This window comes from Eretmochelys imbricata, chromosome 26 (assembly GCF_965152235.1).
Source record: "Eretmochelys imbricata isolate rEreImb1 chromosome 26, rEreImb1.hap1, whole genome shotgun sequence".
Lineage (NCBI taxonomy): Eukaryota > Metazoa > Chordata > Testudines > Cheloniidae > Eretmochelys > Eretmochelys imbricata.
Genome location: NC_135597.1, coordinates 7,394,715 through 7,409,135, shown reverse-complemented (window position 1 = coordinate 7,409,135; position 14,421 = coordinate 7,394,715). Strand labels below are relative to the sequence as shown.

General features: G+C 49.9%; 1 protein-coding gene across 1 annotated transcript in view; it reads right to left on the bottom strand.

Annotated features, from left to right (window-relative positions):
- DOCK5 (dedicator of cytokinesis 5) overlaps nucleotides 1-12,993 on the bottom strand; it is a 127,315-nt gene extending 114,322 nt beyond the window's left edge. The window contains exon 1 of the mRNA XM_077805553.1: nucleotides 12,951-12,993. Within this exon, the coding sequence (XP_077661679.1) occupies nucleotides 12,951-12,993 (43 nt within the window). The remainder of the gene's footprint in view (nucleotides 1-12,950) is intronic.
- Nucleotides 12,994-14,421: the final 1,428 nt, after the last annotated feature.

Sequence of the window (14,421 nt, the reverse complement as noted above, 5' to 3'; positions counted from 1 at the left end):
GTTCTCAACCTTCTTCTGATCACACACCATCTTAGCATTTTATTCTTGGAGTCTCCCCACCCACACACACACACAGGCCTGGTCTACACTGGGGTGGGGATTGATCTAAGATATGCAACTTCAGCTACGAGAATAGCGCAGCTGAAGTCGACGTATCTTAGATCGACTTAGAATCACTTACTTCACGTCCTCGCGGCGCAGGATCGACGGCCACTGCTCCCCCGTCGACTCCGCTTCCGCCTCTCGCAGTGGAGGAGTTCCGGAGTCGACGGCAGAGCGATCGGGGATTGATTTATCGCGTCTACACTCAACGAGATAAATCGATCCCCAATAGATCGATTACTACCCGCCGATCCGGCGGGTAGTGTAGACGTGGCCACACACGCAGATTTGGCCCAGCCATCCAGCCAAGCACAGTGAACTTCACCAAGTGAAATTTAACACAATAGTTACTGTAGAAAACCAAATTAAAGAACAATAGGACTTCCGAGATAAAATGCTCTGTGTCCAGCAGTGAAGAATCAGACCCTTCGTAGCTTTCCCTGTTTAAAAGTTGTGTTTTTATTGCTCTCAGTGTGGCAACCAATCAGCGTGACTCGTAATGCAGTTGGAGGAGAGAGCATATGCGGTTGTATTGTTGCACTGATATGTGCAAAGATGGTCACTTCTTCAGTGGCGTTTGTTTTTAAGAAGTTTTACCAAACAGAAAACTTTTTTTTTTTTTAATTTAAATGAAAACAGTCTTGATCTGGAGTTAAAATATTTCCCTGGGCATCGATTCCAGCCCAAACACTGCAAAAGCAGGCTGGCAGGAGAGAACCAGGAAGTGAACCTGACTGTATTTCTATTTTCAAAGTGAAGCGAAGTCAATAAGCAGCACACGGGGTATGCAGCCATCCTGAAAAACTAAGGACCTAATTTTCCAAAATTGTTGAACACTTAACACTCCAATTAAAGTCAAAGGGAGGCGTCCAGCCTCTCTGAAAATCAGGACCTAAGTATTACAATTCTAGCAGCTATAATATCAGTTATTAATAACACGGAAGGAATTTAAACATTTTTAATTGTAACCTAACTCTGGCTCTCTTACAGTGCTGAAGTCTAAACTGCTTAATACTCTTATACACAATGAAAGTCTGTCTCAAACCAGAACAATCAATTAAAAGGGATGACTGTACAGGTTTTTTTTTCCCTTCACTGCCACAATACAGGGCAAGAATGTGGTAAGCCTCCACAATCCAATGTTGCTACTAGCTGCAGAGAAGAAAATGGGTTCATTTGTTCACTCGGAAAAAGCAGAAGTCCATCACTGGCTATGCTTTTCCACATTTTGCCATGGCCACCCCAAGCAGATCAAGAATTAATTGGTTGTCAGGAAATGAATACAAATTAACTGTGTATCAGACTAGGCTTCAGAGCTGAGTTTAGTCTTAGCTAATGGATACAAGTATGAGACTAAAACCCCTCATACACGAAGAACTCGATTGCTATTATTTTTTTCTATTACGGCAGTGCCAAGTGACCTCAGTGCTAGACCAGGTCACCACTGCGCTAGGTGCTGTACAAACATAACCAAACAGAAAGATAGTCCCTGCCTCAAAGGACTTACAAACGAAGTAGACTCAATGCTAGTAAAAGAATAATGTAATAGGTACTAATGCATAATACATTGCATATTTTGACCGACTGCCATAGTGTATGTGTTACCCACACACCTCCTGGGTGTCGTGTTCTCTCCCATCTAGTGGCACCAAGACCACTGAGAGAGAGAGATAAAATGAGTCTGCTCTCCCACCTTAGCTAACAACCAATTGGCTTTTACCTCATGCTGTAGAGCGGGGTGCCCAACCTGAGCCGGAGAAGGAGCCAGAATTTACCAATGTACGTTGCCAAAGAGCCACAGTAATACGTCCGCAGCTCTTAATACGTCCCCCACCCCACTCCCAGCGCCTCCCGCCCACCGGCAGCCCCACCAATCAGCACCTCCTGCTCCCTCCCCATCGGCTGTTTCGTGGCGTGCAGGAGGCTGGCAGGGGGGAGGGAGGAGCGAGGGCACGGCAGGCTCAGGGAGAGGGCGGAAACGGGTGGAGTGGGAGCAGAGCCAGGGTTGAGCAGTGAGCACCCCCCGGCACATTGGAAAGTTGGCGCCTGTAACTCCAGCCCTGGAGTCGGTGCCTAGACAAGGAGCCGCATATTAACTTCTGAAGAGCCACAGATTGGCCACCCCTGCTGTAGAGGCTCATGCGCTAAGCTCCAGAGGTCCCAGGTTCGATCCCGCCCGTCGCCGAGCGGGGTCTGTCAGCGTTACATATGCAACACCCATGAAAGGGACATGATGTCACGCCATCAGGACAAGATCAGCCAGCGAGAGTTCTGGTGACACACGGGCTATAATCTAATATGCTGGTGGAGAGCTTTGGGGGGCTGAGTTTCTGTGAAACCATGCAGTTCTCATTGCTGCCCACTCCTCCATTTGCAAGTAAGCGCAGCTGAGATGATCTTCCTAATACATAGCTGATAGCTAAGAAACTCAGCTATTTGTCCTAGTTTACCCCCAGATCCAAACAATCGGTAACAGAAGTAATAATTTGGCCACGTGGAGGGGACTGAAAGCGATTTCGAAAAAGAAAGGAGACCACACTAACCCTCTGGAAGGAAAGGAGCCGGGAAAGGAAAGGCCCCTCTCCAGCAACGAGGGCTGCTTTGCGCTGGAAATTGCAGTTTAGGCAGCTAGGAGGAACATCGAAAAGAGATTCTACAAGCAAACAGCACAGGAGAACGCAGAGCAAGAATCGTGGTCCTCTCAGATGTTGGATCAGAGGCTGTGGATGAGATTTGAAAGGAGCTGAAAGGGAAGTTAAGGCCTCCAACTCCCACAGGATTGGTGCCTGATCTCCTTTGGCGCCTTTGAAAGTCCCAGCCTAAATGCCCGAATCTGCAATTGCTCCATGAGTGAAAACACCCTTGAAAATCAATAGCAGCTCCGCAGAGCAGAGCTTGGAAAGTTTCCCCAACACTTGCTCCCCCAAGGACACAGCCTACTAACCTGGGTTAAACACACCTACATGTCACACTCCTGTAGCCAAGTAGATTTGATTTCCACTGGCACATCTTCACCCAGTCTTGTCTCGCATGTCTTTGCAGTGCCCCTCTGTTGTTGCTGCCCTCTCGCGGTCCTGGGCATGCAGGAAACATTTCGCTTCCTAGCCCCTCCTCTCAACCTGGTCCCTCTGCTCCTTCTCCCCTCTTCTTAAAAAACCAATGCCTCAGAAGCCACCCGGATCCTCACATCCTCCCTCCACCCTGTCAAAAAAGCAGGATTCAGTGGCTTACTCCCTGCCTCCCACCTCCCTTCCTGTGAAAAAACACAGCAACTCCTTCCCGGAAAAGAATTAGCCAGGCTTGGGCTGGTCTGCTCCATCCAGTCCTGTTAAACTTAAGTTGCTCCACTCTATTCTTCTCCTGTTCCCTGCTCCAGTCAACTGCCAACCCTAGGTACACAAGCACGTGGTCTTTAAAAATCCCTCGTCTAGAAGATGAGAGAAGCATGCACATAGACTTAGTTCTCCAATATCCTCCAGGCCCCCTTTTTTTTAAATCCTTTTCCCCAGACACATGCACACAAACCTGCCCTTTTAACCATTCAACACAGATTTCATCCAAACAATGTATGGCACGCACAGAATACTTCTGCACCACTTTTACTTTAGGTACAGCCATAGATCCTGAAGTATATGGTCAGTTTCACTTTTGTTGTTTTAAGGCCACTGGGAAATTATACCTTTTCATCCAGAAGAGGGAGGGAGGGAGAGAAAATCCTTAAGTCAGGGAGCTTGCAAGAAAACAATCACATGTTCCAGTAGAACAATTAACACAAAGTGTACATTTCAGAATGATGACTTGGTAAAAACCAGTGCAGGAAGGTTTAAGATGTTTTTGGAACAGGCTGTCGTCATGCAATTGAGTGTGTTTAAGGAAACCCGTGTTAAAAAAAAATTAGCCAAGAGACAGAGCAGCAAACACAACAGGGCTTCATTGTGCTCCCATTACAGTCTGAGGTATGGGGAGGGTCTGCCTTTGACTAACCTCCTTAGGAGTAGGATCAGACCCACAAAGAAAGAGACAAGCACTTAACATGATCTGCTTCCCAATTTCATGCACACAAAAATGACTCGGGCCTTCTCTACACACAAACTTGCACTGGTTTAGTTAAAGGGGTGCAACCCCCTCCGCACGTGGATACTTCTCTTCCAGTTCAAGAATGACTCAGTCTTGTATACACACAGGATTCGCTTTGGTTCAACGTAAATCAGTTTAATTGAACTGGTGCTGATTTTGTGTGTGGACTCTCTTATATCAGTTTAAAACTGATTATAGTGGTTTAGCTTGCATCTGTACATTTACAAGCACAAGAGAAACCGATATAAACCAGGTCTAAACCAATATAAGAGAGTCCACATACAAAAGCTGCACCAGTTCAGTGAAAGTGGTATAAAAAAAAAATCACACCATTAGATATATCCATACAACTCTGTGCGTAGACCAGGACTTATGTTCAGTGTAGCTTAAACCTTTCACTAACTGATTTCAGCTAAACCCAGAGGTGAAAATAAGCCGGTACGCCCCCGTACAGAGTACCAGCAAGAGCCGGTGCACCGTACTGGGGCAGCCCGGCTTCCCCAGGGGGCAATTTAAAGGGCCTGGGGCTCCCAGCAGTGGCTGGAGCCCCAGGCCCCTTAAATTGCCTCCAGAGCCCCACTACTGGAGCCCTGGGGTAGCAGCTGCAGGGCTCCAGCAGCTATTTAAAGGGCCTGGGGCTCCCCTGCTTCTACCCCCCGGGCCCTTTAATCAGCCACTGGAGCCCTGCCGCTGCTACTCCAGGGCTCCGGGGGCTATTTAAAAGGCCAGGATGTTAAAAGAGGGGAGCCGCGGGCCCTTGAAATAGCCCCCAGAACCCTTGGCTGCTGCTGCTACCCCGGTGGCGGGGGGCACTTACCTTACAGGGTGAGCTGGGGCTGGCTCTGACCCCCTCAACCCCACCCCTTCCGGGGGCCAGAGCTGGCCCCAGAGTACCGGTAAGTCACTCGACTTACTTTCACCCCTGGCTAAACCGAAACAAGTTTGGTTTAAACTGAAATAATAATAATAATAATAATAATTTCCATGCAGTATTTTCCACCAATTTAACTAAGCTGATTTAAAAATCACACTGCAAGTTCAACCAGTGCAACTCTGTGTACAGATAAGCCCGCAGAATTTGATATGCTTACTCAAACTGGAGTTAGGGGAAGTTTTACCCAGGTCAGAGTTGCACGATCAGCCCTTAGAACGCACTCCTGCAGTTGGATCCATGTGGCCTGATCCTTATATCCATTTAAAGCCCCAGCCAAGGATCTGGTTGCAGAATTGGGGCCTTCACTTAGCACGTTCCAGTATCTATTGTAAGCATGCAACAAGTTTAAACAGATCTTGAAAACGAAAGTGAACTTTATTGTATACCAACAAAGCCTCAGCGATGGGATACTATTAGTAACATGAAACAGTTTTAACAATAAAGTGGGACATGCTGTGATACTGCAGGGTCATGCAAAGCACAAAACACACTCTCAGACCACTCTGCAGAAACCAGATGCAGTTTGAGCAATCGCCCAATCATGATGACCGTCCATATCAGAAGTGATCACAACTCAAAATGTTGCCCAAAATAAAAATTAATGAAATCTCATTCTGCTGTGCTCTCTTACCCTCTGTCCCTGTGCATTTCTGGTCCCATAAATCATGAATGTAGTTGGCAGGCACGGGTTTACATTTGAAAAATTACTGCCATTCCTAAAACATGATGCAGCAGATCGTAACTCAAATGCGTACATGGTCATTCCACAGCATGAATACTGCTCTTCTATAAGGAGAATAGTTCCAAGCCTGACTCTTCTAGGAGGTAAGAATATTGCACGTCTAATAGGTCACGATAACAACAAAGTAATTATTTGTCATTTTACAAAGGTGTATCTATTTAAAAAGAAGACATCAAAATTAAAGATGCTGGATTGACAGCCCTGGAGACTGAAGACTGCTACCTACCCAGAGGTATTATTAGGCTCTGAAGGATTCGATTTTCATCGATAAATGTTGATTTCACTGAACACACACAAACCGATGAAAAAATATTTCCATCAATAACTGAAATTTACAGACAGGCAAAGAAAGAAAAATGCTGCTTGCGAACTTATTCGAGTTTGATTCAGGGATATTTACTTGGTATATTTTGACACGATACTGACGTGTGTTCTAATAAAGCTTAACTTTTTGAAGTTCTCAATGTCTACTGTCACTAAAGCATGATGGTCTGACTTCCCCATAATTTCCCATGATCGAAAAAGATTAAAATACATTTTTGTAAATGCTTCAAACCCACAATTCCGTGCAACTGTGGAAAATTTAAATCGATAAAAATCTTTAAAAATGCTTAAAAACTAACACGGATATTTTGTGTCAAATTTATAAAAAATTAAAATTCAAGTTCCATGGCCCTTCTGTTGTGATAACATGGTAAAGAAGCCTTAATGCAGGTTGTCTCTTCCGAGACCCACCAACTCATTTCACACAGACCACAGAAGCCCCGATCCTGCATATGCTTAACTTTAAGCATGCGAGTAGTTTCAATAGAACTACTCACATGTGTAAAGTTAAGCACATGCAGAAATCTGTGCATGACTGGGGCCTTACCATCAGATAAATACAGTTACTAGTATTAGCTGGATTCAAACTGGTGACCTTGAAGTGAAAAGCTACATATCCGTTATGATGAGCCATATGCATAACAGCCCTATACCTTTCGAGCCGTCAGGTAAGAAGAAATGATAAAACATGACATTTATGTGGGACATTGTTCTCACTGGCGAAGTTATTCAGGCATGATTGCTGCAAAAATAACAGCAAAGGCAACAAATATGTCACGCTTTTGGGCATATGACAAAAACAATCCGTTTTACTGCAGATAAGAGCGAACTCATTTACAATCTCACTAGAGTTCACTTCATAATCAATTTTTTCTGACACTCCAGATTTGGGAGGATGGGGGGACGAGGGGGGGGGTTAAAGTTAAACAATTACAGTAATGCATCCTTACTGCAACTTGGTCCCAAGAGAAGAGTGCCAGGAAGGGGGTTATTAGTGCCTAATGTGATGGTGATTGTGTGATATGAAGACCCGTCCACGCAAATCTCACCTGAGGACACCAGCTCATTCACTGAAATAATCAAATAGCTATGGGGAATGGGAGAGGGGAAGCTTTGGCCAGGGGTACTAGCACAAATGCCAATTTTTACACTCACAATCTTTAGTGAGAAAGTAGTCTCTGCAGAACAGAGCCGCCCCACCCCCCCCCACACACACACACATGTTAGAGCACTCTCACCTGCAAGACATTAACTGTAAATGGCTTTAACACACACTCACAGTAAACTGCATAATTCTAAATTTACAGATCTCAGCCCTTCATCCCTCTAAATATGACTCTGGTAAGATCTGAACATACTTTGGACCAGGGAGTCTAGGTAATGTACTTCAGACCTGGTGCCGAAATCGCTAAGCAATCACCTCGGGGTCACTGCAAGAAGTAAAAGAGGATTAATGAAAGAAAATATAGTGTGATGATTTAAAGGAAAACCTTTCTGCAACCCAAATGAAATACTGACATTGAAGGCTAAATGCAGACCTATGTGTACTGTCTCTTTAAACCAGAGCTTTGGAGCTGTGCTTCGGCTCCGCTCCAGCTCCAGGCAAAAACCTACAGCTCCACTGCTCCGGAGCTGCTCCACGGGCTGCACTCCGAAGCCCTGCTTTAAAATCTTGAAGCAGTCAGCATAGTTCAGTCACTACAAGGAACAGTTCGTTTCAAAGCAGATAATGAGAGCCCGTAACAACAGTACTATTGACTTACCTATTGCAATATGGGAAGGACGCATGCAACTCAAGCATCCCTTTAATTAGATTCCTGAGACAGCACTGAGGACATTAAAACAAGGGCAGTTATCTCACGCGATTAACTCAAAAAAATTAATTGGGATTAAAAAATTAATCGCAGTTTTAATCACACTGTTAAACAGAATGGAGCCCTTGTTGGCTCCATGATATTTCTCTCTCCAGCAGAGAAAGGAATAATGCTATGGACTTCCTTTGTCACAAATTTATCATTTTAAAATCAATCAGATGATGAACGCATTACATTAAGAACTCCAGGCAGTCAATTGCAACTCCTTTCCATACAACTTCAAACAAACTAATCTAATTGCATATTTGCATAATACAGATACACTCACTAAAACACACTTTGCAAATGACACACTCTTCTGAGGAGAGCCCGAGTCCAAACCGAAGAGGTTATTCTGCCAAACCACTGGACAAGACTGGTCACAAGAGTCCAGGAAACAAATCTTTGTGTACTGAAATTTGCACAAATCAAAGGATGGCACTGGATCACAACAGTTACTTTTTGGGGAACTCTTCACAATGCTGTTGAAATTTGCAGAGCCCCATTTGACATACACGCACACGTCATTAGTGTAATTTCAAAAACACAGATTATTCTCAACCAGCCATAATGTTTCTATTCTATCCTCCGAAAAAAAAAAAAAAAAAAAAAACCCAACCACACACAACTTTGATCCTTTTGCTTAGCCACCAGCTGGAACATGGCCCAGGCAAGTAGTGAATGAAAACTGTTACTGTCTAATAGCCTAAATGATATGAACTGGTGGTCTCAGCTCAGTTCCTCATCACAAACACCAGTAATTAGCACTAATAGGCACCCTTGTTGGAAGTCTTACCAAGGGTATTAAAGTATCCTCTCAATAAGAGGGGACGCCTTAAGACTGGGATCCTCAGGGAGAGCACATTGGTGGGAGAAAAAGTTAAATGCCCCTTCTGCCACCTCTTCCCTCTTGTGCCAGCCACAAGCACTAAAGAAAATCTCTTAAAGCTTTTATTATGAAAGGCCCAGCTTTTGCAAACACTTGGGCACGTACTTATCTTTACTAGTACAACACACACAGGCCCCGCTTCTTCCTTTCCCCGGGGGGTGCTCAACCCCCTCTCAGCCCCAGGCCCCACCACACTCCACCCCTTCCCCCAAGGCCCCACCCCTGCCCCGCCTCTTCCTGCCCAATTCCACCCCCTCCCCCAAGCATGCCCAATCCCCGCTCCTCCCCGTCCCCCTAGATCCTCCTGCATGCTGCAGAACAGCTGATCACAGCGGGCGGGAGGTGCTGACAGGGAGGGGGAGGAGTTGATCAGCAGAGCCACCGGCCGGTGGGAGACACTGGGGGAGAAGGGGGGAGCTGGCTGCCAGTGGGTGCTAAGCACCCACTAATTTTTTCCAGCCCTGGAGCACCCACGAAGTCGGCGTCTATGACGACACATCGCATTAGTAAAATTAAACATGTTCTGTAAGTGCAGGATTGGGACCTAGGTGGAAAGCACTTGACAGGCGCCTCTGTAATCCATTAGCCAGCCAGATATGAAAGCGAGAACTAGAACTACTCCATGCCAAGTATAAGCATCAAACATCGGCTCCTTAAAGAAAGCATGAATTAACCCTGTCAAAATGTGCTAGTGAAATAGACGAAAAAGCCAGAACGCTATGGACTCCATGCCCAAGTAAGGGGGAAAATAAGAATCTCCCCTTTATATACCTGTCTGGGAACAGAAATAAGCACACTGCACACCTGCTTTCTCCTCCTGTGTCAGGAGATGAGGGAAATGAGCAAAACCCAGGCTCCCCTCCACCTACACACAGGCCAGTGCAGCTCAGCCCTCTGGGAAAATATAGACCAGCAGCAAATTAGTAACCCCTGAAACATGAAAGAATTGTGTCTGTGTCACGCTACCTTCCAAGGCTGTTTCTGAAGTGGAGCTCTCGTACTACGCCTTGCGCAGGAGTGTGCCTAAACTCACAATCTAGTCCCAACTGTTTGGGTGAGGATTATTTTGTTAACCTGGCATCATTATACCAGTTATCGTACATTCTGCAGGATGGCAGCACTCAAGCGACCCTGGTAATCCCCAGACACAATCTCCCGCACCACCCAGGAAATATACGGACGTACGAGAGAGCCCGAGTCATCGCCAGCACAGAAAGAAACAAAGTTCAGGGTGCGCAAATGTTACACGCCCTAAAAGTTACCACGGGAGAAGCTAGATAAGACGGTGCTGCGTTTAGTAACTTTGTTAAGCCATAAAACCATGCCGCGGCCCTGATCGTGCAGTGGGCCAGCCCCAGCACTCACGTAGAGCCCTTTCGAAGTCAGTGGGGAGTTTTCGCAAGTGCACATGCCCTATCCTGTGCAAATCAGTGCAGGATCGGGGCCTTGATCCCTTTTAACAAGCGGGCGGAACTATGCCAAACAGCATCACAACAGCAGCCATGCTTTGCACTTTTCAACCATCCAATTTAAAACCTTCCCCACAGCAACAAGTTTCCCAGGGGGGAAAGAAGATCTTGCTCAAACAAAGGCTGCAGGGTGGTTTGTGTCATTCATGGTTTCCTGCTGGCCGCTCTTTTGTTTTCTCAAGGGTATTTTCTTCACCGGCTCAAAAGTTGTGGCTTTCAATTGATCACGTTCTCCAAAAAAAAAAGGGGGGGGGGGAACCTCACAAACCATTGCAGCAGGTGCTAAGCTTGTCCTAAGAGGTAGAAAACCAGTGAGCTGTAGCTCACGAAAGCTTATGCTCAAATAAATTGGTTAGTCTCTAAGGTGCCACAAGTCCTCCTGTTCTTTTTGCGAATACAGACTAACACGGCTGCTACTCTGAAACCAGCATTGCACGATTATTTTTAAATGCCAGCAAACAGGCAGGGCAGATGGTAACAGACACCACCTCAGCTTTTGCAGCTCATCTCTTCACTCCCATTTCCCTATACCACTCTCCAAAGCTTCCTCTCCCCAGAACATTGCACAGCCATACTCTGTCCTCGGTACCCCATTCCCTTCCCTATATCCCATGGGGGCACGGAAGCTGGACACCGCAGCAGTCTCTCCCGTCCTTCCCCATCCTGAGATAGCCTTTGGAGACAGCCCTAGAGGCAGGCTCAAGTCAACAATTACCCCCAAAACAGGGTCAGTCCGAAGGCAGCAGACACACTTGCATTATTGCAAAAACCAGAGCAGTACAGAACGGAACTGGACCCGGATCACGCTTGAAGTTAAATAAAGTCCCAGGGAATATCAGCAACTGAAACCTCCAGGCAAAGACAAAGTGGGGTAGGAATTAAAGAGGACTGAGAAGGTAATCCAAATGCAGTCAAAAGAATTCAAAGGGGGAATTTATAGGGGGTGGATGGGATGAAATCAAAAGGCCCTGAAGGGGGTGAGAGAAGGAATTTGGGCTGGGGGTTGCAGTGGGGGGTCGGGGAGTGTTAGGGTTGGGAGGGAACTGCAATGGCGCAGAGGGGGAGTGTTTGGGGGGGGGTGCAGTGGTGCAGAGGAGGAGTGTTTGGGTGGGGCGGGGTACAGTAGGGCAGGGGCAATACAGTGAGGACAGAGCACTGGAAAGTGGGGGAGCCCCAGGGGGCAGTGCAGGAGGGGTGCGGTGGAGCAGGGGGTGCGGTGAGGCGGAGCGGGAGTGTTTGGGTGGGGGGTGCAGTGGGGCGGGGGGCAGAGGGGGAGTGTTTCGGGGGGGAGTTCAGGGGGACAGTGGGGCGGAGGCGGATGTTTGGGTGGGGAGTTCAGTGGGGCAGGGGGTGCGGTGGGGCAGGGGGGAGTGTTCGGGGGGTGCGGTGGGGCGGAGGAGGAGCGTTTGGGGGGTTCACGGGGCGGTGGCGCGGAGGGACGGAGGAGGAGTGTTTGGGTGGGGGATTCAGGGGGGCAGTGGGGTGGAGGGAGAGTATTTGGGTGGGGGTGCAGTGGGACGGGGGAAGTGTTTAGGTGGGGGGCTCAGAGGGGCAGTGGAGAGAGGAGGAGTGTTTGGGTGGGGGGTGCAGTGGGGCGGAGGAGAGTGTTTGGGGGTGCAGGGAGTGCAGTGGGGAGTGTTTGGGTGGGGGGTGCAGTGGGGCAGAGGGGGAATGTTTGGGGCGGTTCAGGGGGGCAGTGGGGCGGGGGAGTGTTTGGGGGTGCAGTGGGGCAGAGGGGAACTGTTTGGGTGGTGGGTTCTGGGGGGCAGTGGGGCGGGGGGAGTGCTTGGGTGGTGGATTCTGGGGGGCACTGGGACGGAGGAGTGTTTGGGGGTGCAGGGGGTGCAGTGGGGCAGAGGGGAACTGTTTGGGTGGAGGGTGGAGGGTGCAGTGGGGCAGGGGTTGCGGTGGGGGAGTGTTTGGGTGGGGGGTTCAGGGGGGCAGTGGGGTGGGGGGAGTGTTTGGGTGGGGGGCTTTGGGGGGCAGTGGGGCAGAGGGGGGTGTTTGGGAGGTTCAGGGGGCGGTGGGGCGGGGGGAGTGTTTGGGTGGGGGGTTTTGGGGGGCAGTGGGGCGGAGGGGGGTGTTTGGGAGGTTCAGGGGGCGGGGGGAGTGTTTGGGTGGGGGGCTTTGGGGGGCAGTGGGGCGGAGGGGGGGTGTTTGGGAGGTTCAGGGGGCGGGGGGAGTGTTTGGGTGGGGGGTTTTGGGGGGCAGTGGGGCGGAGGGGGGGTGTTTGGGAGGTTCGGGGGCGGGGGGAGTGTTTGGGTGGGGGGCTTTGGGGGGCAGTGGGGCGGAGGGGGGTGTTTGGGAGGTTCAGGGGGCGGGGGGAGTGTTTGGGTGGGGGGCTTTGGGGGACAGTGGGGCGGAGGGGGGTGTTTGGGAGGTTCAGGGGGCGGTGGGGCGGTGGGAGTGTTTGGGTGGGGGGTTTTGGGGGGCAGTGGGGCGGAGGGGGGGTGTTTGGGAGGTTCAGGGGGCGGGGGCAGTGTTTGGGAAAGGGGGGCAAGGGGGTTCAGAGGGGCGGAGGGGGGCACAGGAGGACGCCCCCGCCCCGGCGCGCACTCACCGGCCCCGTACTTCTCCCGCTTGGTGGGGACCCAGCGGGCCATGCTGGCGGGCGGGCGGGCGCTCCCCGGGCGGCGGCTCGGCTCAGCGCGGCAGCGGCCGCTCCTCGGCCCCCGGCCCCCGGCGCTGCTGTCTCGGGCTGGGCGCCCCGGGCTGCTCCGCCATGTTAGGGGCCCCGCTCCGCTCCCGCCGCTCGGCAGCGAACTTCCCTTCCCGGCAGCCGGGCGCCTCCCCCGGCCCCGGCCCCGGCCCCTCTCCCCGCCCCGGGAGCGATCACCTGCTCCGCGCCCTCCCTCCGCCCTGCGCCGGGACTCGGGTCCCCCCGGGGCCGCCCCGGGCTCGGATCTAGCCCCCGCCCCAGCCCGGGCTCGGATCTCGCCCCCGCTTCTCCCAGGCTCGGATCTTGCACCCCGACCCCTACCTAGCTTTGGCTCCCCTTTCTCTGAGCACTACCCACCCACCCAGCCAGCCCAAGCTCGGATCTAGCACCCTCTGACCCCGGGCTCGGACCTCCACCTCTCTCCCACTATCCTCCGGGCACCTACTCAGATCTACGCCCCCCGCCCCGACTTGGGCAACTTTCCGGCAAGGCGCAGATTTGTTTCTGACAAGCTCTGTTAACCCTGTGCTGACCGCAGCCTGGGTCTATTCCAGATGCTGCTGCTGCTTCTGAAGCGTTTCCCCCTCCTTAGCCGTTTGCACGATGCTGATCTGCAGTTGGAAAACGCGAGCCAAGCCACAGACCGGAGAAGAGGACTTTGAAAAAAAGCAGAGGACAGTGGGGAAAGATCCCCTCACCGGTCCCTCCTTTTACCCCACTCCGAGAAACAAAAGTCCATGGGGGGTGGAGGGGGGACGTTTCCAAGATTTAGCAGCGTTATTTAGTTTGTATTTTGTTTAAATTAAATTAAAAGTCCCTTCAGTGTAACAGATATACATAAAGCATTGCAATAAAACGACTACCAGCAGTGGGAAAACAATTGCAAGAGCACGTTTTTTCAGGAATACAACACGACTAGAATTATAGGCTCCCATTGAAGCGCATGGCAAAACTCATGTTGACTTCAGCCAGGACAGGCTTGGGACCTTCCCTGAGCCATTTTAAAATGCTCAACACATAATTTATTTTTACATTACCGGTAGGCCCTACTCCTGCAAACAGATCTGTGCTGGTTTGAAGCTTACGCCCCAAACCTGGTTATCTGCTTCTGATGAAAAAGGTACCCCATTTATTTGTAGTGTGGAAAATCGTAGGAGAGGAAGGTGGAGGGTTTCAGAGGGACCCAAGAATTCTCTTAAATAACATACATGTGGATAATGGGGGGCGATGGCGCAACCACACACATGGACAGTGGCTAGTGCGGACGTACCGTTATGGTGCATTTACACTTGGAGCTGGGGGTATGATTCCCAGCTCAAGGTGATATGCTGGCACTAATTCCCATCCCACTAGCGCTGAGCAGCAGGATAGG